At 53.1% G+C, this 22,681-nt stretch overlaps 5 protein-coding genes across 5 annotated transcripts; 3 read left to right on the plus strand and 2 right to left on the minus strand.

Moving 5' to 3' along the window:
* Nucleotides 1-1,635: 1,635 nt before the first annotated feature.
* On the plus strand, nucleotides 1,636-2,175 carry GUITHDRAFT_70109 (hypothetical protein; the record flags this gene model as incomplete). The annotated part of the gene is made up of 1 exon (XM_005833739.1): nucleotides 1,636-2,175. A coding segment is annotated over one exon (540 nt), but the record flags the coding sequence as incomplete, so codon positions are not given.
* A 1,190-nt stretch (nucleotides 2,176-3,365) lies between these two features.
* Nucleotides 3,366-3,575, minus strand: GUITHDRAFT_46586 (hypothetical protein; the record flags this gene model as incomplete). The annotated part of the gene is made up of 1 exon (XM_005833740.1): nucleotides 3,366-3,575. A coding segment is annotated over one exon (210 nt), but the record flags the coding sequence as incomplete, so codon positions are not given.
* A 1,283-nt stretch (nucleotides 3,576-4,858) lies between these two features.
* On the plus strand, nucleotides 4,859-8,823 carry GUITHDRAFT_107175 (hypothetical protein; the record flags this gene model as incomplete). The annotated part of the gene is made up of 18 exons (XM_005833741.1): nucleotides 4,859-5,216; nucleotides 5,273-5,418; nucleotides 5,468-5,587; nucleotides 5,646-5,814; nucleotides 5,860-5,954; nucleotides 6,000-6,103; nucleotides 6,156-6,297; nucleotides 6,348-6,480; nucleotides 6,527-7,248; nucleotides 7,315-7,488; nucleotides 7,537-7,596; nucleotides 7,654-7,737; nucleotides 7,786-7,845; nucleotides 8,007-8,063; nucleotides 8,176-8,261; nucleotides 8,394-8,514; nucleotides 8,558-8,640; nucleotides 8,742-8,823. 18 exons carry the CDS (start codon nucleotides 4,859-4,861, stop codon nucleotides 8,821-8,823), a joined length of 2,796 nt encoding a protein of 931 aa, XP_005833798.1.
* Nucleotides 8,824-16,377: 7,554 nt separating this feature from the next.
* GUITHDRAFT_70036 (hypothetical protein) lies at nucleotides 16,378-17,127 on the minus strand (the record flags this gene model as incomplete). The annotated part of the gene is made up of 2 exons (XM_005833742.1): nucleotides 16,378-16,476; nucleotides 16,681-17,127. Coding segments are annotated over 2 exons (546 nt in total), but the record flags the coding sequence as incomplete, so codon positions are not given.
* Nucleotides 17,128-20,642: 3,515 nt separating this feature from the next.
* GUITHDRAFT_86513 (hypothetical protein) lies at nucleotides 20,643-22,671 on the plus strand. Its single transcript, XM_005833743.1, has 13 exons — nucleotides 20,643-20,908; nucleotides 20,959-21,223; nucleotides 21,279-21,329; nucleotides 21,375-21,431; nucleotides 21,490-21,537; nucleotides 21,588-21,629; nucleotides 21,686-21,718; nucleotides 21,770-21,837; nucleotides 21,881-21,941; nucleotides 21,986-22,015; nucleotides 22,063-22,131; nucleotides 22,177-22,299; nucleotides 22,354-22,671. Exons 1-12 carry the CDS (start codon nucleotides 20,788-20,790, stop codon nucleotides 22,268-22,270), a joined length of 939 nt encoding a protein of 312 aa, XP_005833800.1. The 5' UTR covers nucleotides 20,643-20,787; the 3' UTR covers nucleotides 22,271-22,299; nucleotides 22,354-22,671.
* The last annotated feature ends 10 nt before the right edge of the window (nucleotides 22,672-22,681 follow it).

Genomic DNA, 22,681 nt, shown 5'->3' on the forward strand with positions numbered 1-22,681 from the left:
CAGCGAGAAGGACGCATGCTACCCGCGTTGCTGTGAAAGTCAGATTGCAGTCATTCTTGGAAGAGAGTCAGCTATTCCTTTCCATTGTCGTATGACTAGCACGCCTCATCATAGAAGGGAGACATCTCAAGCAGGTCTGGGGCAGAATTCCGAACTTAATTCCACATACAATTGTCTCCAGCAGCAAATTTGTGACAGTCTTTAGTGTCACTCAGATCGCGGATCAAAATGTTTCTCGGAACAAATCAAAACTATCATTTTATTCGAACACAAATCTGGCAACGAAGATCGAAAGGACGAACATGTTTGAGTATTTTGTGGACTGCACAAAACAGAGCGTGTCTACAATATAAGCGTTCAAGAGATAGCATTTCATTATGATTGTCTATGTCGTCCCATTGTCTGCATCAAGTGCATCAAAATGTTCGTATGAAATGGCTCTAAGTCAACATCTTGCTGAGCAATGAATGATTGCTTTTCAACATCTCTTTACAAGGACAGCTCTCATTCGTTTCTGATTCTTGTATTTTAAGGCCATTCCATTTGCATAATTCTATGAGAACAGATGAAATCAGATTTCATGAGGCATCTACATCAACGGCGTTTACTCTCACTAATGGGCCATACGGAGCCAAGGGGATACAGCACTACGAGCATGTCGCTCCCGATGTGTCTCGGGATCGATGCTCGGAGGCGGGTCACCGTACCGGGTCGGAGTATTTGCAGCCGATGTGATCCCCCCGGCCTCCCCCATCTAGAAGGGTCGGACCTGGGGGTCCACGTGAGCCGGTCCTCATAGGAGGGGTCTCGACCTGAATGCTAAGGGGTGGAATCAGGTCAGAAGATGGGGTCATCTCCCCTCGTGTCGAACATATCCGATGTGCTGCGAGCAAGGGATAGGGGTAGATTGCAGATGGGGGTAGGGTAGGTCCGTTACATTTTTTGGGCATGCAGGATCGTTGGCATGCGAGTGGCGGAGGAAAGCAGAACATGATGCGAGAGACAAGGAGGGAGCATCACCACCTTCACCATCGTATCTATCAGCAGCAGCAGCAGCAGCAGCAGCAGCAGCAGCAGCAGCAGCTGTTTCATGCTCATTCAGCTGCCGCTCGAGGTCCCCTACCTTTGGGATTGCAATCAGCCACAATAGTCCCGAGTGCTTCCATGCCAGCAGTACAAAGAATGTCCGGGGCGGTACTGCAGGCTGGGATGAGAGGACGCGTGAACTCTACTCCTGATGTAAAACCTCTGAGTTCGGGCTTCGGCTCCAGTTCTCAAGAAGTAGAAAGAATCATGTCAAATGCTCAAGCGCAGAAGTGGGGACGGGATTGGCCTGAGCTGTTTGATAACCTTCCAGGCAGCGAGGTGTACATGGGGACAGGAACCTTTGAAGTCGATGAAGACTTTCACTTCTTCTTGGACCTTGACGATCTTCTCTTCCGACAGAGAGCTGCACGACTAGCCAAGCAGAACGCAGCTCAACTAGCTAAAGAGAGACCACCTGGAAACGTGCAGCGGCAAAGCTCGAATGATCCAATGAGAGGATCAAGGTCTGCTGAATCGAAGGATCGTCAAGCGCGGAGTGAAGTGATACAAGTCGAGTCCTTCTCAAGGTTCAAAGACGATGGCAGCGAAATGCGCTCGAACAACGAGGGATTGGAGGACTTAGGGCCCAATCATGATGAAGTGTCAGATTCATTCGGATGGGAGATCTATAAAGAAATTGCAGGTCACGAGCAGCAATGGCACTCAGAAGCTTCAGAAAGGATGACGCCTTCACAACCGATGGCTTCACAACCGATGGCTTCTCAACCGATGGCTTCTCAACCGATGGCTTCTCAACCGATGGCTTCTCAACCGATGGCTTCTCAACCGATGGCTTCTCAACCGATGGCTTCTCAACCGATGGCTTCACAACCGATGGCTTCACAACCGATGGCTTCACAACCGATGGCTTCACAACCGATGGCTTCTCAACCGATGGCTTCACAACCGATGGCTTCACAACCGATGGCTTCTCAACCGATGGCTTCACAACCGATGGCTTCTCAACCGATGGCTTCTCAACCGATGGCTTCACAACCGATGGCTTCTCAACCGATGGCTTCACAACCGATGGCTTCTCAACCGATGGCTTCTCAACCGATGGCTTCTCAACCGATGGCTTCTCAACCGATGGCTTCACAACCGATGGCTTCTCAACCGATGGCTTCTCAACCGATGGCTTCTCAACCGATGGCTTCTCAACCGATGGCTTCTCAACCGATGGCTTCACAACCGAAGGCTTCTCAACCGATGGCTTCACAACCGATGGCTTCTCAACCGATGGCTTCTCAACCGATGGCTTCACAACCGATGGCCTCTCAGCTAGGTTCTCAGGACCAACCATCAAATCAGAGTGAACTGTTTGAGCTCACAAGTGCCAACTCTTCACATTCGCAGGAGGATGATGATGTATTCTCCGAAACAGATGACATCCTCGAGGCATCCGAAGCTCACCTTCCACTGGAAAACCAGAGACTCCATGATGGAAGACAAGTCTTGAAGACTGACGATCAACATGCCATGAATGATGATGGCCCGTATTCTCCATATTGCAATGAGGATCAAGTCATGGATGCTGCAAGTCCATTCCCTTCCAGCGGAGAAAACGGTGTCTATGATGATCGAGGTTCCGTCAACGAATCTCTGCAAACATCAGCTCACAACGACAACAATGAAGATACAAACAAGCGTTCAGATGGAGCAGTCGGGTACTGGATGATGGATGAAAGAGAAAATTCTCCAGATGGAACAGAGATGGTGCGTGAAATCCAAAAGGGTAAGCTCAGGCTTACTCCGCCACCGTGTCCAAGTACAGATAGTATAGACCTTTTACCGTTTACTTCGTATTCTGGAGGACACGCTCAAACATCAGAAAACAAGAATCCTGATCTTGCCTTCAAGCAGGACGGGATACCTGATTACCTGGCCCTCAATGCTCAATTACACAGTGACGCTACAGAACAAAGGGAAAATCATGATACAGAAAAAAATAGCATCCTTATGCTAACTGATGCTTTGCTGGGAAAACTTCTGAATTGAAAAATACAAGTGATCACTCGAAACATGTAATCTTGAATACCGTCAATTTTAATAAAACCTTTTTGTCAATCGAGCAATGAGTTTTCATGCCAGGATCTTCTTGATTTCGAGATAGAATGTGCATTTCTTTTGATTTGTTGCCTGTAAAGGTCTTCAAGGTTTAAAGGTCGCATGTAACCCATCGCTTTTCTCAGCATTATGATGCAATCAAGTTTGTCCTTGGTTACTTCCAATTGCTTATCGTCGTGATGGTCTTGCCTTCCTGTCTTAATGAATTCTTCAGCCCAATCGAGAGCTGTCCGTCCGAAGTCGTTAATCAAGAAAGGTCTAGCACCTCCTCTCAAGAGCAAACCCACAACGTTCGATCTCCCAGTCTCTGCAGCATAATGCAATGGCGTGGAGCCAAGAATGTCACGACTGTTCACATCTGCCTCCATAGTCAGGAGCAGAGAGACCGTGCTAGCATGGCCGTTCAAAGCTGCCCAGTGCAATGCCTGTCATGGTCTCAGTGAGAGCAAGACGTCGAAGAAGCATGGGGAACCGTGAACTGGAGGTGAGGATCGCAGCCATTAACGTCTGCTTTCAGGTATGCAACCATCAGCCGTATCTCGTCATCCTCACCTATTCTTGCTGCTTGCAGCAATCGCTTCAATGCAATCCGAGGACTGACTTCTTGAATCCAGCTATCGTAATCCAGAATTCGTGTCGGGGTCTGGTACATGACCCCACCCTCATATGCATCTCCGTCCTCGTCGATGATCGGCGGGTATCGATCTTCGTCTCCATACGCAAGAATTTGCTCGATATGCTTCGGCAGAGCCCTTTCATCCTCCCCCCCAAAATATCCGTTTGATGTTTGATAGCCCCCTCTCAAGATAAGATTGACTTGAGAAGGCACAAGACAGCAGACTATGCATAAGGCATCGCTTTGTAGAGCCCACAAAATCCATGCAAGAAGCAAGTTGCGGCGAGGGCGCGCGCTTTGTCTCATCTTATCGGCATGTGTCAAGGAAGCCTAACTGTTTCATTTCTTGCCAGCTCTCTGTAGCTGCTTGCCTTCCTCCCTCCTCCTTCCTCCCTCCATTCTCCACCCTGCCTCCTCTCCATTTTCCATGCCGACTCTCCATGATTACCCACCCATGTACTGGAAAAACAAGTTAGGGAAAAGGAGGGGTGATGTGTCCCGACCGAGAATACGAATTCAAATGGTGTACGGCATAGAAAAGCCGAGTGCGAGGGACAAGGACAGGCCGAGTGAGAGGGTAGCGACAAGAAGGGCGGAAGAAGGGAAGAGGTCGAACAGAGATATGGGCAGACAAGTCAAGAGGAATGTAGACAGCGAGATAGATCGGTTATGGATGATGTATGTGGGTCCGCAGAAGGGGTACTTGATCTAAAGGATGTATGTGGGTCCGCAGAAGGGGTACCATAACTTGATCTGAAGGAGAATTGTTGCCAAGCATAGTGTGAATCTTGCCGACAGGTACAGATCAAAATGAATCCTACAAGCATGAAGGAGCCGATTTACACCCCGAGAAGAAGCGGGAGATTCGACCAACAAGGCGTTTTGAACACTCTGAACGCGGCACCCATTTTACCATCACCAGCGATGACACCTCGAGTTAACGGAGATTCCATGATTATGAATCGCCTTGATAGCTTCCATAACCCCACAGCGACTCCAAGAAACATCCCTTCAATGAACTTTAACGCAAGCCCTGAAAACAGGTCACTGCAGATCCTAGATCGATCGAGTTGGTTGCCAAGCCCCCGAATGAGCTTTGCAGGAAACTACAAGTTTCAGAATACTGAGCTGAGCATTCTCGATGGCTCTGTTGTCAGCCGGCAAGTGCTGGAGACGCAAGAGCCAGAATTCATCTCAAAGCTCGAAAACAGCCTCATCCAGATCCAGAGTGAGGCAGGAAGAAAGACGATCATTCAGAAACATCAGGCCGTCGGTGAAGGAGATCTCGAAAGTGAGATTTCACGGGCGGAGGCGATGGCGCAAATCTATCAGAAAGGAGCTCTCCGTCCCGAGCAGGACATGGAAGCTGAAGAAGTTTGGGAAGCCTTGATGTTGTGGTGTAGCTCCCATGATTCTGCTCTTGACCAGCATCGGATAGAGGAACTGGGTAAGTGAATGCCACTGGTCGTCTCTGTCTGTCAGCCTCCTCTCACAGCCTTACAGGGCATGGGCTCGACATATGGAGAGTTGAGCAATTCAATCTTGTCATGATACCGAAACAAGAGTTCGGAACCTTCAACGATGGGGATGTTTACCTCATCTTGAATCGAGTCGACGATCAGCAGGGAGCCATCGCTCACGTCGAAGAGGTTTGCCGCACAGCTCGCCGACTGCTGCGTGTTTGACGTGATGGGTCAGGCCTATCATGCCAGACGATCTCGTGTGAAGACCTTGTGGACGATGCACTTCTGGATCGGAGCTGAGGCACATCCCCTCAAGGCGGGTGTGGCTGCGACCCTCGCGGTGGATCTCTGCAAGGTGGAGGAAGAGATGGGCTGGGATTGTCTCACTGATCCTCCTCCTCTTCTGCATGCAGGTGCTGAAGCGACATGCACGTCCCATCCGAGAACTTCAAGGGGAAGAGAGTGAAATCTTCACTACTCTGTTCCCGAAACCCAAAATTGTCAAGGGAGGATGTGATCATGGCTTCCGACGTGTGACAAAGACAGAGAGAAAGAAGCGCCTGATCAGCATCTCAGCTCAAGGTTCGATGAGAGCTCATGTTTGCTTCGCTTCTGACCAGAGATCAGTGGTGCAGGGCCGTTTGATAGCTGTGGCCCTGCTAGTCCCAGCAAACCGTCATGTCATCAAGAAGCGAAATTGCTACGTCATGGACACTGAGACGGTGTGTGCGTTGATCAAGCCGAAAACGAAGATGACTCATGTGCAGGCTTTGTACGTGCTTGTTGGACCAGACGCTCCTAAGCGGGTTATCGCCAAGACTTTCCAGTTCGCCTCCTGCATGCGCATGAGAGAGCATGTTGGAAGTCAATCGTGCGAGTGAGCTTATCCGGCTGACTGTTTCATATTTTGATGTTTCTGATAGACTTGTCGTCGTCAACGACAACGATCCTCGCAGCTCTCACTTCTGGGAGCTGCTGGATGCTTCCCCCCTCTCCTCAACCTTCAACTTTGAAAACTTCGAGACGACTCTGTACCGCATGGATGACCTGCAGGATGAGATGGAGGTGAAGGCATTCGGAAGTGCTCCTTTGCATCATAAATTATCTCTCTTCAGGTCACGGAGGTTCAGAAGGGAGGACAGCTCAAGAGAGAGCTCTGCGATCCGGCCACCTGCCTCATCCTGGACTGCGGGCTTGTTGTTTACGTCTGGAAAGGAAAGAACGCCACGTTAGATGCGCGAGTGATGAGTGGGAGCCGACAATCTTCGAGGGGCAGGACCTGACGGGTGTGCAGGTTTCGAGGTTGCAAAGAAGATTGCTTCGGAGAGGGAGAACGCGTCAGTGGTGCTTGTACCGTATGATACCGATGACGTTCTCTTTCTCTCCTACTTCCAAGACGTCCATTGGATTGTTCGCGCTGCTCCCGTGCGGTCCAACATCAGCTACGAACCCATCAAGGTCCGTGAGACCTCGGTCAGGAAGATGCACAGCGTCACTATCCGCTCGTGGCTCGAGACGGGGCAGGCGATCCGGCAGCACAACAAGTCAGCGGCGTATGTGCAGGAGGGGGGACTGAGCTCGCTCAAGGCATGGAGCATCGACAACTTCTCGCTAGTCGCTGTCACGGAGCCGCTAGTCGGTCACTTCGTCATGGACCGCAGCTACCTGGTGCAGTGCACTTACAAGACGGAGGGGTTGGACAGGCACATCATCTACTTCTGGCAGGGGTGGGTCTGCAGCCGCGTCGAGTCGCTCGTGTGGCAGTACGACATTTCTGCGCTCATGGCGAAGCAGATCGAGAAGCAGACGGGCAGCAAACCGTTCCAGGTCAGCGTGCAGCAGGGAAAGGAGCCGAGTCACTTCCTGGAGCTCTTCAGCGGGGCTATGATCGTCCACAAGACCTTCGCCAAGGCAAAGAACATCCACGAGTCCAAGGACGACGAGCATCTGATGCTGGTCTATGACGGCCTCTACGCAATCGCCGGCACTTGCGCTTCCCGTGCCTACTGTATACAGGTGGATTTCCCTCTTTCCTCCTCCTCATGTCCCTGCTCCTCCTCTACCTCCTGACTCCTCCCGAAGGTTGAAACCTCAGCGCTCTCGCTCAACAGCAACACGTGCTTCCTCCTCTTCTCTAGTCAGGCGCTGTTCCTCTGGTTCGGCCACTGGACGGACCTACAGGAGCGCGAGATCGCCAGGCACGTCGCCGAGTGTCACCGAGGTGACGCGGAGATCCTCGTCATCCACGAGCGACAGGTGAGCGAACCTCCGCCCTCCTCCTCTTCCAGCTGACCCCGAGCTCAGGAGCCCCGCGAGTTCTGGGAGCGGCTGGGTAAGGAGAGTGGACACATGTGCCCGAGCTTCGTGAAGGAGGCATCGCCCTCCCCCTCGCCCTCCCCAGCTCCTACTCACCTGCTGCAGGTGGCCTGGTGGAAGCCTCGGCTGTTTGGATGCAAAGCGATCTCCTGCCAGCTACGCGTGCGCGAGGTCTTCGACTTCTGTCAGGTGACCTCCTGGTGGACCCTTGCTTTCTCAGCTCAGCTGGGCTATCAGGCGGACCTGCGTCATCACAAGGCTATGATCCTCGACAACTACAACCAACTGTTCCTCTGGGTTGGCCCGCAGGTCCCTCCTCCCCTCTCTCCCTCCTCCCCTCTCTCCCCCCCTCCCCTCTCTCCCTCCTCCCCTCTCTCTCCCCCTCCCCTCTCTCCCCCCCTCCCCTCTCTCCCTCCTCCCTTTTGCTTATCCTCGCAGTGTCTAAGGTAAGTTCGCAGTGCAATGCTGTGGTGCAGAGGATGGCACTATCGCTGGCTCAGGACTACATAAAGCAGGTGCTAAGCTTGACCTGCGACATCCTGTCTCCTCCTCCTCCTCCTCCTCCTCCTCCTCCCGTCGCCTCAGTCTTCCACTGGTCATCTCCTCGTCTCCTCTCACATCTCGCAGGCTCCCGATGGAAGGAATCGAAGCCAGGAGATCATCGTCGTTCACTTCGGCTGCGAGCCTGACAACTTCCGCTGCCACTTCCCTTGGTCTCCTCCTCCTCCTCCTCCTCCTCCTCCTCCTCATCCTCATCCTCATCCTCATCCTCATCCGCCTCCTCCTCCTGATTCTCTTGGTTCTTTGCCTCCTACTAATCGTTCTTGTCCGTTTCTCTCCTCTAGGTGGCTTTCATGGCCGAGCTTGCCGGGCGAGGAAGCAGACGGCATAGCAGCAGGCAGGAAGCAGGCAGGGCTGTCGAGCCACTGCCGCGCTCTCGGCATCTCTCCAGCAGTTCTCCGACAGGTGAGGGCGCGAGGGCTACAGCTGGGAGTGAGGTGGGCTGTAGGCCGTGCATATGCTGAACAAGGTGACCCCGAGGGTGAGAGATCCGCTCAAGCTCATCGTGTGGAAGAACCACGAGCTCGCAAAGTTAGAACCCCCCAGCCCCTCCCCTCCTCCCCTCTCCCTCCTTCCCCCTTCTTCTCCTTCCGCTCTCCTGGTCTCCTCACTTGATCCTCACGACCTACCAGGTGGATGCGCTGGTCAAGCTCGACTTCGCCGTTTCACAATACTTTCTTCAAGCGGATGCAGGAGGAGCGAGGGCGAGAATGACATGTTTCATTCAATGTACAACATTTACACTCACATTATTTACAAGCCAGCGCTCGAACCCCTCCTCCCCCTCCTGTCCTCCCTCCCTTCCTCCTCCAGTCGTCCCACTGTAGCGTCTCCTCACTTCTTGTCATCATCACTCCAGTCTTCACCATGCTCTTGTGATACAAACTGACGTGAAGTGTCAGTTAACTCCTCCTCCTCCCTCTCCCCTCTTCTCCTCCCTCTCCCCTCTCCCCTCTCCTCCCTCTCTCCTCTCTTCCTCCCCTCCCCTCCTCCCTCTCTCCTCTCTTCCTCCCTCTCCCCCCTTACCCTCCCCTCCTCCCTCTCTCCTCCTCCCCTCCTCCCTCTCTCCTCCTCCCCTCCTCCCTCTCTCCTCCCCTCCTCCCTAGCCTCTCACCTTCAGCCCTCTCATTGATCGCTTGTACCGCTGGACCTGTGAGGTCCAGAACTTGTAGAGTGAACCTGTAACGAGGGTGAGCGGGAGGAGCAGAAGAACGAGGAAGCGACTAACGCAAGTCGACTTCAATCTGCTTCCTCAGATCTGCGGTCTTCTCCTTCACCTCCTCGTTGTCCACTGCTCGAGCATACTGACCATCTCCCATCAGAAGAGCCTCACCGTGAGGAAGGGAGGGAGGGCAGGAGAAGGCGAGTGAGGAACGTGGGGATGCGGGAAGGAGGAAGACGAAGAGGAGGAGGAGGAGGAGGGATGAACCTGGATCGCTGCGAGAGCGACAACGATAGTGATGACAAGGTTGAGGGTGGCAGCAAGAGGATCCGTGGGCTCAGAGAAGGCGGAGAAGCCGATGAAGAGGAAAATGTAGACGAGGACCAGAAGAACACTCTTGAAGAAGTTGGCGATCACCTTGAAGCGCAAGTCACAAATAGCCAATGCTGCGTTGAAGGTCTGCAGACAGAGGAGGAGGAGGAGGAGGAGGAGGAGGAGGAGGAGGAGGAGGAGGAGAGCTTTCTCACCAAACCAGGAAAGGAGATATTGTTCTGTTTGATCGCTTTGTCGATTCTGTCTGCCGTGAAAACAGCGACGAAACGTGAAGGGATTCCAAGTTTCCCTTTGATCCACCACGTTTGGTCGTGAACCGACTTGGTCACTGAGTTCTTCACTCTCGTCTGCAAACATTGTCAGATTGGCCCTCTATCTCTGCGTCTTGCACAATGCTGTCCAGCTCCAGCTCCTGCCCCTGCCCCTTGCTCCCTCTCCCCTCTGGCATGCCTTTCTCTCTCCTTCCTTTCGTGCTGTTCTCACCAGGAAGATGTTGTCTTTGAGGATGTTCAACACAAAGAAGCTCAGCACTCCTCCAGCTGAGAACTAGCAGACAAGTAAGACTAGGCATCTCGAATCCAACAAGTGGTCTTGGAAGAGGCAGAGGTAGGGGAGGGGAGGAGAGGAGAGGAGAGGAGAGGAGAGGAGAGGAGAGGAGAGGAGAGGAGAGGAGAGGAGAGGAGAGGAGAGGAGAGGAGAGGAGAGGAGAGGAGAGGAGAGGAGAGGAGAGGAAAAGGAGTAAGGAGAAGAATCTGGCACGCAGGTTTTACCACGACAGGTCCGGACTTGGCTGGGCTGATGACGATGAGGCCGAGAATGATCCAGAAGGAAGAGAGGAGGACGAGGAACAAGGAGAGCCAGAGGAAGAAGAAGTAGACCACGTAAAACGCGATCCTGATCACTTGGCGCATCGAAGGGATGTGAACTAGGGGCGGGCCGAGGCCGAGGGAGTGGAGGGGGCTCTTGCGAACATACCAGACGCGATAGGGAATCTGCTAGGATGTGAGGGGGGGAGCGAAGGTGTGGAGGTGAACCTGAAGGTGGTAGAGCGACAACTCCAAAAGGATGACGACCCAGAAGATGTACACGAGGTACTGAAGGACAGAGACGACAATGTTCTTGCTCATTAAACATGTACACCTGTAAAAATGATCATCGTCACCGTCATCATCGACATCGTCATCGTTAGCAGCAACAGCAGGGTATCAGCGCGGTAATGTTACTTACTTGTCAGCTCGAGACTCGCATAAAGTCTTTAGCCAAGATTCCTCGAAGATTGACGACAAGTAGAGCGGCAAGATGGAAGGAAAGACAGCAATCAAAACCTGAAGGATCATAACAAAAAAATCTCAGATCATATCGCACAAATCACAACCAACAATCAAGTTAATTGACTCGGTTTTACCTCTCGCACTGCTATTATCATCCGGTAGTAGAGGGTCTTCGGGGTCCCCAAATCTCCAAGAAAGTCTTCGCACATGCAGAAAAAGTTTGTCGTACCAATCTGACGGTACGAGATGAGAAAGAAGATAAGATAGAAGATAAGATAAAGGATAAAAGATGAGACAAGATAGAAGATAAGACAAAGGATAAAAGATAAGATAAGATAGAAGATAAGGAAGCAAACGAAATGATAATCATCATGGTGACACATCGTCAGCAATCGACGCATCAACTCTTACAAGGTCATCTTGATCTTCATTCACTGCCTCCTCCGCATTGTCCATCTCTTGCGCATGCACTCGCTTCAACCTCTCAATCTCGTTGAGCGCCTGCTGGCCGTCAACCCTGCAGCGCCTCCCTCCCTTCCCTCTCTTCTCCCTCCCTCCCTCTCTTCTCCCTCCCTCCCTCTATTCTCCCTCCCTCCCTCTCTCCTCCCTCCCTCCCTCCCTCCCTCCTCGTCCCTAGCTCCTCGCTCCTCCATCGCTCCTCTATCCCTCCCGCCTTGTCTCCTCGCTCCCACCTTTTCTCTCTCGACGTCATCGTCGCTCTGAGCGATCTGCTTCAACTCCTTCATCTCTCGCTGAATCTTGAGGTGCTGCATCAGCGCGTTCTCGAAGAGCATCCTCGTGTTCAGATGCGCCCGCCTGAAGTCCAGGAGGTACTTCCGTCCTGCCTTGAACGCCAGCCACGTGCAGTAGCAGGCGCACAGGCCTGGGAAGAGAACTCCGATCCAGACGATGGCGTTGAGAAGCCCATAGCTGGAGGACACAAACTTCTCGAGCCTCGTCGCTCCCGAGTCCGGGTCTGTGTAGAAGATCTGAAGCAGAATCGTCACAGGGGGGCAGGCGAAGGAGAAGGAAGGAGGAAAAGGGGGGGGCGGGGGAGGGAGAGAGAAGGAGGAGGGGGGGGGCAGGGAAAGGTGGGAGGCTGGAGAAGAAGGCGGAGGAGGAGAAGTAGGGGAGAGGAAGGAGGAAGACCGGGGGACTCACCGCACTATCACCGGCGACGGACTTGAAGATAACGACTGAGCTGCCTGGGATCGGCTTGGGGGGCTGGGAGGGAGGGAAGTTGACGAGGGAGTTAGTGAGAAGATCCTTGATAGTGATGAGCCGAGCGTTGAAGGCGGGTGAGTCGACCTGAACGGTGTGGGGGCAGAAGGAGGGGTTGATCCTGCTCTGACTGCTGAGCGTGGAGGGCATGAGCAGCCCGAAGGAAGCGACGGAGAGGAACCAGGGATGGAGGACAACGTAGCGAATGTTCTTCACCCAAGTGAACGAACCCGTGATGGTCTCAGGCACCCCAGGGCCGGAGAGGCCGAAGGTGAAGATCTCCTGCTTCGGGATATTGTCGCCGCCAGGATGGAAGAGAAGGTCGAGGACTTGCTTGTCTGACGTGACGATGTCCGACGGCAGCGTTACGCTCGCTTGCGGGCCACTGCCCTTGTAGGACACGACGGTGTCCGTGGCTGAGCCGACCTCGAAGGTGATCTGACCCGACTGAGACTCGAAGACGAACGTCTGGTCCAACTGCCCTCCTATGTAGTTGTACTTTGCGGGGTCGACAACGATGCCGTTGTAGGGCTGGTCGGGGATCGGGTGCAAGTCAGCTCGGGAGAAACCTGCACAGATATCCCTGCGATGACGTCAGCAACTTCAGCTACACCCTAGCTCGAACTCACCTGCAGCACTGGCCCGCTAGGTTGCATGTGCCCGCAACTCCCGAGATGCCGTCGTAGGCGAGAAGGGAAGGAGGGACGAGGTCGCAAGAGGGCTTGCACAGGCACTGAGGAGACTCGATGATGGTGCACAGATTCAGGTCGTAGCATCCGGGGGAGAGGGGCCGAGCAAGAGTGGGGCACTGAAGCTTGCAGGTGGAAGTCGTCGAGTCCCACACGCCCCCCATGGTCGCGGCGACGCACTCGGCCTGAGAGGTCGCGTTGGTGGCGTTGAGGCGGATGGCAGAGGAGGGGAGGAAGGCGCAAACTTGCTCGCAGGACCCCTGGACGTACAGGGAGCCCTTGGCGGCAGCCAGACAGACCTTGTTCGCCTCCTTCTGCCAGAAGCTCACCGACGTCGCGTACTTGGTGGTGACCGTTAGGTCTGCGTTGACGCTGCGGAAGCTGGAGGCCTCGAGGGAGGCGACGTCTTCGGCTAGCAGGTAGCCGGACGTGACGTCAAACTTGAAGCTACGGGCGCTGAGGCCGCGGAACCTGGCGTTTATGAAGTTTCCGAGGATGGTGAAGGAGTTGGGGCCGAAGTCAATGGAGAAGTCCTGGGAGTCTTGATCCATGGAGCCAGCTCGGATGCTGCTGGTGAACCCGTTGAAGTCTTTGATTGTCATCTCAGGGATGATAAAGTTGGCAGGGACGATGACGATCACGTTGCAGTAGTAGTCAACGTACTTGACGTCGCTCGGCCGCTTGTTGATAACTTTAATCGACGCACTTGCCGAGCATGTCAGCGACTGCAGCTCAACGTCTGGGTGCTTCAGGTAGGCAAATTTGACCTTGAGAGCTCGGACCTGGTTGTCACCTGCCTTGGGGAAGATGGAGGGGTTGGCGGGGAGGAAGCGCAAGTCGCACTTGTCGAGCTCTAGCGTGATGCTGGAGGCTGTGTCGAGGTAGTACTCGGACTGAAACGAGCACAGCAGGATGACCGTCTGCTGCGCAACGATGAGTATGACGAAGGCGGAGGCGATGAGGTCGAGGGTAAGGAAGAACTGCAGGTAGTCTGCGTCGTCTGGAGGCCAGATGTGAAGCAACCGGCCGATCCTCTTGGCGTCTCTGCGCTTCTTGCGGAGGTAGGAACGCACTGACCCGTGTCTACGGGAGGCCCAGCGAACAAACGTGTATCCTCCGACGGTGAACAACAGGAAGGCGACGCCGAGGATGATGCCTACTTGCAGCCATGGCGGCAGAGTAGCTTTGCATGAGCCGTAGCTCAAGTACTTGAGGTTCAGGCTGTTCACCTGGCAGCTCTCGAAGATGGGCTTGCTCTTGCCGATCATGCACTTTCCCTTCCCCCCGCAGTGCGAGTGGCACCACCCGCAGTCACCAACACAAGTCTCGCAGCTGTCGGCCTGGCACAGCGACATCCCTCCTATCACCACGTCTAGGTTCGCTCTCCCTTGTGCTGGCAGGCTCGGGGCATGCGGCTCTGCCAGCAGACCGTCGTCGCAGGGGCGGGACATGCCGCACTTGTGGTTGCCGCTGCACTCGCCGAAGTTGTTGTTGTCAGAGGCCTTAACGACGAAGGGAGCGTAGCCCTGAAAGGTCGGGTCCGCGTCGTAGAAGAGACGCTCCAGGATCACGTTGACCGACTCCATCCTGCCCTTCACTCGGAGGATGCGGACCTGACTGGTGTCTTGCTCGTCATAGATCATGTAGTACGACAGCGAGGGGACGAGCTTGGAGATGGTGAAGCGTCCTGCCGGGCCAGTTCCAGGCCTTCCGATCTGAATCTCTAGCGTCATGTTGCCGAAGGGCGTGTCGTTCATGTCGACGTCGGAGATGGAGAGGAAGGGCAGGACGCCGGAGGACTTGAGGTAGTTGAAGGCTGCAGTTGAAGAAGCTCCCGCGAGCGGAGGAACGCGAGAGAAATTCTGGAAAATGCTGACGTCAGAGCTGCAGCGGATCCCTTGCTTGTTCTGGTTCTGCATCCAGTCGACGTAGCAGCGGAGGCCCTGCGAGTAGCTGAAGACGTAGGAGGGCCTGGCGACCACTGGAGGATCATTGACCCCTACCACGCGGATCATGATAGTGCTCAAGGCTGCATCTGAGTAAGAGCCTTTGACGTCATACCACTCGTCAGTGAACCCTTGGTCCGCCACCCACACCTTGAGCGCGTCCTGCCCGTAGAAGTTGGGGTTGCCCACGTAGACCATGTACTTCTGCGCGAGGATGGTCTGGATCTCATCGCGGGTGGCAAAGAAGGCGATGGAGGACTGGTTGATGGCGCAGGAAAGCTGATTGCCACAGACCTTGTAGCAGGTCGGGGCAGTCAGAGTCTTCTTGAGACATGTGTGGATGGAGTCGTAGGTGGCTGTCAAGTTCTGCAGGAAGATGATTGGGAGGTCGCTCCTGCCGGGAGGAGCAGCGATAGTGAGCTTGCCGTGCGTGACTTGCAGCTCGATCAGAAGCCTTCCCGGAGGATACGCGCTACTGTCGCACGTCAAAGGAGCATCGCACTTGCACATCCCTTGCCCGCACAAGCATCCCTGATTGCACGTGCAGCCATCGACACTGAGAGGATCCGAGCACAAGTAGTGGGGCTGCCATGAACGTCAGACGCATTCCAGGACTCCTCCTCCTCCCTCACCCTGCCGCGCTTGGCGATCTCGATCGCCTCATTGGAGTCTACGTCCTCGATCCATAAGATGTTCGGGGTGACTGTGAACAAGGTGTCTTCGTCGATGTCGATGTAAGTTCGTCGCGTCGGGTTGCAAGACAGCATGTAATCTTTGCTTGCCGGGGGGATTTTCATGCAACTTGAAATCAACAGTCAGGGGGTAAAGAGAGCAGAGGAGGGAAAGACCTTGAGGTGTTGGCATCCTGCACCATGTTCATTGCACTCGTTCCCCACTTGATGCCGATGACAGGAGGATCGTTGATCGACTCCACCAGCACATCCAACTTGCCCGTCCCTTGCAGCCTCGCGTCGACACTGAAAGAGCGTCAGGAGAAGGGAGGGTACACAGAGCAAGTCGAGGGGCAGTGCTCACAAGCTCTTAGCGTAGTTGTCCGATATCGCTCCCTGATCGTTGAAGTCGAACTGAATGTACTCGGGGATGAAGACGCGGCTGTTGTAGTTCGAGTTCCCCAAGTAGATCAGGCGAGTGAGCCCCGTGTTGAGCGCGTCCATGGTCCCCTCGATTGACAGTTGCTGATTGCCGACCCCCATCACGGGGCTAGGGAACGCGTTGAGGCCAACGGCAGGAGGCCAACCATTCCATTGCTTGGGGACAACTTTGGCTTCCTGGAAGACACACAGGCCGTTGTCGCCGTTGTCAGCGATACAGTCCTTGTTCAACAGGCACAGGCTGCCGTCGTTGCTGCATCGCTTCTCCTGTAGGATCAGGCTCTCGAGAAAGTGAACCCTGCCGTGCTGGGCAGTGATGTTCAACAAGAACTTCTTGGAAGAGAATCCGAAGTCACTCGAGTCCGGGTCCTGGATCTTGATCGGGTTGTTAAAGAGAGCAAACCCGTTTACAGCAGCTGTTGGCGACACAGGGCTCGGCGTGCATCCTGGTCTGCAGGGAGCCTGTTGGCACCTACTCCAAGGGTCGCTGACGACAACAGCAGGACAGAGGCAGGGGCAGGGGATCTGGTTGTACAGCTCTCCTGTGAGCGAGCTCCAGGTTGCTGCCTTGCCATCCTCTGACGCTGTCACGATGCGCGAGCCATCGGGGGTCAGGCCTACTTTGACCACTGGCTTCCCGGAGAAATGAACCGTCGTGACCTCGTAGCGGTCGAGCAACTGGCCAGTCTCGAGGTCCCACATGTGGATCGCCGAGTCTGTGCTGACCTTGTAGGTCTGACGATTGTAGGGGCTCCGATAGCCCCCGACTGAGACCAGGATGGGAGCCGCGACCCGCCCCAGCAGCTTCGCCGCACTGACAGTAGAGAGGGACAGGACTTGGTCGATGTGCCCAGTGAGCACTCGGAGACGCTCGTAAGTCAGCAGGTCCCATATCATGATGAGCTTGTCTTCAGACCCGGTGATCAGCAGCCTTCTCTCAGGGACGTTCAAGATCGTTATGGAAGTGATGGGGCCAGTATGAGCCGTCTTCAGCGCCGGATTGCAGCCTGCACTCGCTGGGCCGAGACACGCAAGCTCGTTCCCGAAGGAGTCCGTTAGGTCATAGATCCTGCAGCTCATATCATCCGAACAGGACACGCCTCGCTGCACCACACTGCCCGCATCGGGGATCTCGTACAATGCAACAGTCGTAACAACATCCTTGTGCCCGAGGAAGGATGCGACCTGAGTCCCGTTGACTACGGTCAAACCTCCCACCTTCCTCAGCTGCTTCCCAGTGGCAATGTCCCAGAAGATCACCGCCCGATCGAAACCTCCGCTCATGATCATCGTCCCGGGGTAGTTGACGGCCACGCAAGTGATCCCCATCTCGTGACCGTACGACTTGGTGGAACTAGGAAGAGGCATCTTGATCAGCTGTTTCATCGCCGACGTATCCCACACTCGAATGCTTCGATCAGGAGTCTTTCCTGCAGTCACTTCGTATGCTCCGCTGCATGTGATGATCTTAGAATCGTCAAGCGTCATCGCCACCCCGTTGATCGTCTCCCCGTGAGCGTTCAAGATGCTGTTGACCGGCCGCGTGTCCCTCAGGTCCCACAGGTAGATGCTGCCCTGAGAGTCCACTGTGACGATCTTTGTATTGGCGTCGTTGATGTCCATGTTCACAGTCTGTGACAAGTCCTCGTGGGCACTGAGAGAGGCAGGAAGGGAGATGCTGGGAGCGTTGTTCACAGCCCGTGTTCGGATCCTCAGGAGGATGTTTGACTTCCGGATGTTGCGAACTCCTCCATCGGAGTTGCCCAGGTCATCCCCCGACACTGTCAGCAAGTCCACTGAGTCAACAGTGATGTCAAAGTTCACAGGGCGGTCGAACAAGGAAGGGCGGTAGAGGCGATTATAGAAGGGGCGGGTCTTGTAGGAGATAGCTGCTAGAGCTCTGTTCACGTCGTCCAAGGCCCCGAAGAATTTGATGATGGGCGAGCCGACACCATTGACTGTGAGCGGCTCAACCACAGCCTGAGCTTGCGATCCGACTTTGAGGTAAGCGGCTGGTAGACATTGGTCCGTAGGCCGAGCCTTGGTGGGGGGATATATGTACATGCATGGAGTGCCGTACCGCTGCGTCAGCGCAGGATACCCTCCCGCTTTCTTATCGTACACCATCAGCTGCCCCCCAACAGTGTAATATGGTCCACAGACTCCATTTCCCTTCACCCCCGGCACGCAGCCACAATAGGAATCTGCAGCGAAAGCAGCGCAATCGGAATCTGCAGAGCAGCGATGAGTGATGTTTGAGCAGCAGTAACAAGGTTTGCTAGCACTGCCGCAAAACCCTCCCAACTGTGACTCTGCGCAATCCTGACTGGAGGTACATGGAATTCCCAGAGAGAAATTGTTGGGAACTAGCCCCACTGGAAGTCCTCCACAAGTGAGGTCCTTAGAGCTGACAGCATTCTTCAGAGACTGTTTGTATGCACTGAAATCTTTTGATCGATTCAAGTAGATCACGATGTACCCATCTGTTGCACAGTTGTTTATGATGCTGCATCGACAGTTCGGGTTTGCGATGATATCCGTTCGCACACCAGTAGTGCACTCCGACGTGCCAGCATTTTCGTTGGAACAAACATCCTCAAGCGTGACCGGAGAACCTGGTGGAGAGTTGAAGAGGTTCGACAATCTGCAAAGGTCGTGTCCTGCAATGAAACTCTGAAGAGAGACGTACTCGCTCGTGTTGTCATACATCATGTCAAGTTTCGACCAGACTCCCAGTGAGATGGTGCCATATTGGACACTGACCTCAACAGCGATGTTGTTGACGTAATGACGAAACTCTGAATCTTCCATCCAATTCTGAATGGCAAGGGTGGAATCGATCTGCTCCATGAGATCCACATCTGAAATTGAAATTCCTTGGATGTCTGTCAATTGATCTTCCAACGACGAAAATTCTGCCTGTAGCGATTTAAGGTCTGGAGGATCATTGACAGCTACAATTGTTACATCTACTCGCGTCGTGACAACCTCTGCGCTCCCTATACTGGAAGTATAACCCTGATCACTTACAGTGACGTCGAAATACTCATAGTGTCCTTGTTGCTGAGTATTGTAATTCAGCACAGTGCTGGCTGGTGTGTTGACAAGAAAAGGGGTTTCAACCCTGTATTTCAAAACCTTGATGGCATTGTTCGTTGCCGCAGCTGCAGCTGTGAAGCCTTTTCTATCCCTGAATGCTTGATCATAGAATGTCAAATCTGTTCGAGAGTTGAAATCTACTGTGCCTCTCTTTACGAGAACTTTCAAATCCAGACTTGCAGTCTCATCCACTTCTACCAAATCCACATCCGATGTTGACATCCCGTTGATTTGCAAAATATCTGAGGTGTCCTCGAAAGCATAAAACTGTCCAAAATGACATTCAGGCAATTCATTCTTAGTACTGCATACAGCTGGGGGAGAATATCCATCCTGCGGATTTACAACCACAGGAGCATCATTGACACCCACAATCTTCACAAGGACTGTGATGTTTCCGCAAGCCTGCTCGACAAACGTCCCAGGTGCAGCTCCAGTCGGCGTGACAAGCTGATAGATATTGTAAGTGACGGTTTCATATGGTTTTGTTTTCGCGGATGATGGGCTGACTAACAATGACTTTAACCTTTCAGAATTCTGATTTGGGAGCGCCTGATACTGTAGGTTCAGGAAAACAGCTTGCAAAGCGAACCAAGTCCCCGAGATAGTGAGCCTGTGTTTCCCTAGCACAGCTCCTCGAAATTCAAACGTCAATTGTTTGGGTGTTGGCATGGCTCCAAAGTTGCATTGCTCTGTAGTCTCAGGACACCCGTTGCAGCAAGGAACACATCGCACGTAGGCACATTGACCGCCTCCCAAGCATGTCGTGGTATCATTGGCACCCATACAGGGCTTGCCGGCAGTACTAGGATCTCCTCCCTGACACGTGTATGTACATTTCGATTCGTACCGCAAGATATCCAGAATACCCCACTCGATGTCTATAGTTGTTCGGAACATGATGGTTCGTGTATAATCTGGGAAGGCTCCCGGAGGTCGGATGTATTGCGATGTACTTGTGTCATGTAGCGCTGATAGAGGAATGTTGTCCTTTTCGTCTTCTATCACTTCAATCATGGGCAAGCAAAGTGCTGGATAAAAGTAGCTGCTTGCAATTTGAAAGCTGGAGCAGGCATCATTTTGATATAGTCCTGCAGGGCAAATTCAGGTGAAAACGAAGTTCATAGGACAAGCTTACCAGTCGACAAGTCACAGAAGCATGGCCGTAGGCGCATGCCCGGCGAAAGCTCGTCATGCCCAGTTCTTTTCCTCGGGTTGTCAATACCGCATTCAAAAATCTTCAATCTTCCCTCTGCATCAGAATCGGTGCAGACCATGTTGACATCTACAAAGCTGCATGTACACATCTTGCGTTCCCCCTGTGGCACATTGGACGGCCAGTAAACATTGTCGGCACTCATTTTGGGGTCGAGCCATTGCCAGACGGGCTTGAAGACGGGGTCGGACTCTTGAGACTCGGTCCTCAAGCTCAGGAACGACCAGACAGCCAAGAGCAGCCACACTGACGCCCCCCCGCGCATCCATGCGCCGCCTCCTCGGAAAGGACAACAAGCACGTCAACTTGACTTTTTTTAGTGGAGAGGGAAGTTTGGAAAGTTTTGAAATATTTGATCAAAGTTTCCGACACAAGTTTTCACAGCAAGTTTCAAAGCTGACAAGTCTCTGAGGCGGGTCGGTAGCCCCCCTTTATGAGTCTGTACGTAACCTAAGGATGAATATTTTTGTTCTCTGCATCGACTGTTGCTCCTGCCATACCTCCACTGACAACCCTCGTTCGGCTCGCCTCCTCCCTCTCCTCCTGAAGACCTTTTCTTGCTCGTTCGGCTCGCCTCCCTCTCCTCCTGCAGACCTTGTCTTGCTCGTTCGGCTCAAACCTACAGAAACATGGTCTGGTGCGACACTGGTCTCTTCTTCGGGGTTGTGGCAGCTGTGACGGCAGCGCAACAAATTATTTTCTTCATCATCGCAGCCTATTTCAAGTTTGACAAAGTCACAGATTTTGCGGGTATAAGTCTGCAGCTCCATCTGCACTCCCACTGATGTAACTCTTACCAGGCGGGACAAACTTCGTCCTAGTCTCTCTGCTTACATTCCTATGGGCGCAATCGTTCTTTCTTCGTCAAATCCTTGTCACTGTAGCTTCTGCGCTATGGGGGGCACGCCTTTCAGCTTACCTGCTCATGAGAATCTTGAAAACAGGCAAGGATGAAAGGTTCGATGATCGCGACAGAGGTTTCAGCCTGCAATTTGCTGCCTTCTGGTTCTTTCAAGCTCTCTGGGTGTTTCTTGTCTCCAGCCCGATAGTAAACCTGAACTCGAGGTGTTTGCAGCATGTTGTTGCGTCTTTGCGTCGAAACTGATAAACTTCTCGTCAGCTGCGTTGTGGATCCTCCCATGGAAGCTCGTGACTGGGTGGGATTGGCCATGTGAAGTGAATGTTTACCTGGAATCTGGTTGCTGAACTGATCTAGATGGCTGGTTGGCTTCCTGATGGAGGCAATAGCAGACCAGCAGAAGTTTGACTTCAGGTGTTTTCACTCAAGGACTTATGAAAGTTTCAAGCTGAAGGTCTTTTTTTTTGTTCAGAAACAATCCAGAAAACAAGGGAAGGTTCTGCGACACGGGCCTGTGGAGGTGATAAGGATCTTTGTGATCGAAACAAGTTCTCATTGACAGAAATCAAGCTGGTCTCGTCATCCCAACTACTTTGGAGAGATCATCTTGTGGTATTCATGCAATCCAAAAGATGCTATCCTGTATCTGAAGATGTCTCAACTCGCAGGTGGGGCCTCTTCATCACCTGCAGCAGTGTCTTGTAATTCCGTGCAATGTCTCCTACATGAGATGATCATGCGCTTGTTTGAAGTACGGATGCGATGTATTGGAGCATCATCGGGCCAATCTTCATTACCCTGCTCCTCCTTTTCGTGTCAGGTCCGCTTGCACACTGCAATGCTGTATCCAACGTCTTCATTAGGTGTCAATCTTTTGGAGGAGTCTTCTGACAAGCGTTACGGACACAGAGAAGATTACAGAGAGTATCAACATGTCATTCATGAATGGCTTTACTCACATGATGCAGGTACAAGAAGAGCGTGAGCAACCTCATTCCGTAAGCATCACCGTGCGCTGCTCCAGCAACGACTCATTTTTATTTAGATTCCCGCCTTCTATCTTCCGGGGAATTCCACAAGCTATCAAAGTCATCTTTTTCTTCGAATGGCCCATGTAATGCAAGAATTGGGATTGAAAATTCGGTGACCCTGTATGCAGATACAGCAAACAATTGAACGACGGAAAGCTTCAGGAAACTCTGTCGCCAGCTCATCCCCAAGGGCCGTATCAAGGACAGGCTGTCCAACCGTAGAAGCTCAGAAGTGATCCTGGGAGTTCATGGTTTGCTTCGGCTTTTCCTCTGTCTGGGAGTTGCTGAAGATGCTTTGCTTGAAGGCTTCCTTGGTCTCCGCGGAGTCTTCGTTGTGTTGCGAGGGCCCACAGGACTCTGAACTTGACTTTGAAAAATGTTTTGAGATTCTAATGGTGTGAAAGTGGGGGAAACAGAGGTCTTGATCTGTGAGGTGCCTGTTTCTTCTGTAGCTGTTGTGTTGCTTTTCTTGACTTGGGTCCTCTTTTGTTGTGCCTCCTCCCTCTCCATGCGCTTCAATTCTTTGCTGACATCACGCGCGAGATTGTGCTGGTCATTTCCTGTAAGGGGAGCATCCCATGACTTGTCTGGTGTGAGCTTTGATAAATATTCGAGTACGTTGGGGTGCATCAT

The sequence above is a fragment of the Guillardia theta genome (genome assembly GCF_000315625.1).
Source record: "Guillardia theta CCMP2712 unplaced genomic scaffold GUITHscaffold_28, whole genome shotgun sequence".
Classification (NCBI taxonomy): domain Eukaryota; class Cryptophyceae; order Pyrenomonadales; family Geminigeraceae; genus Guillardia; species Guillardia theta.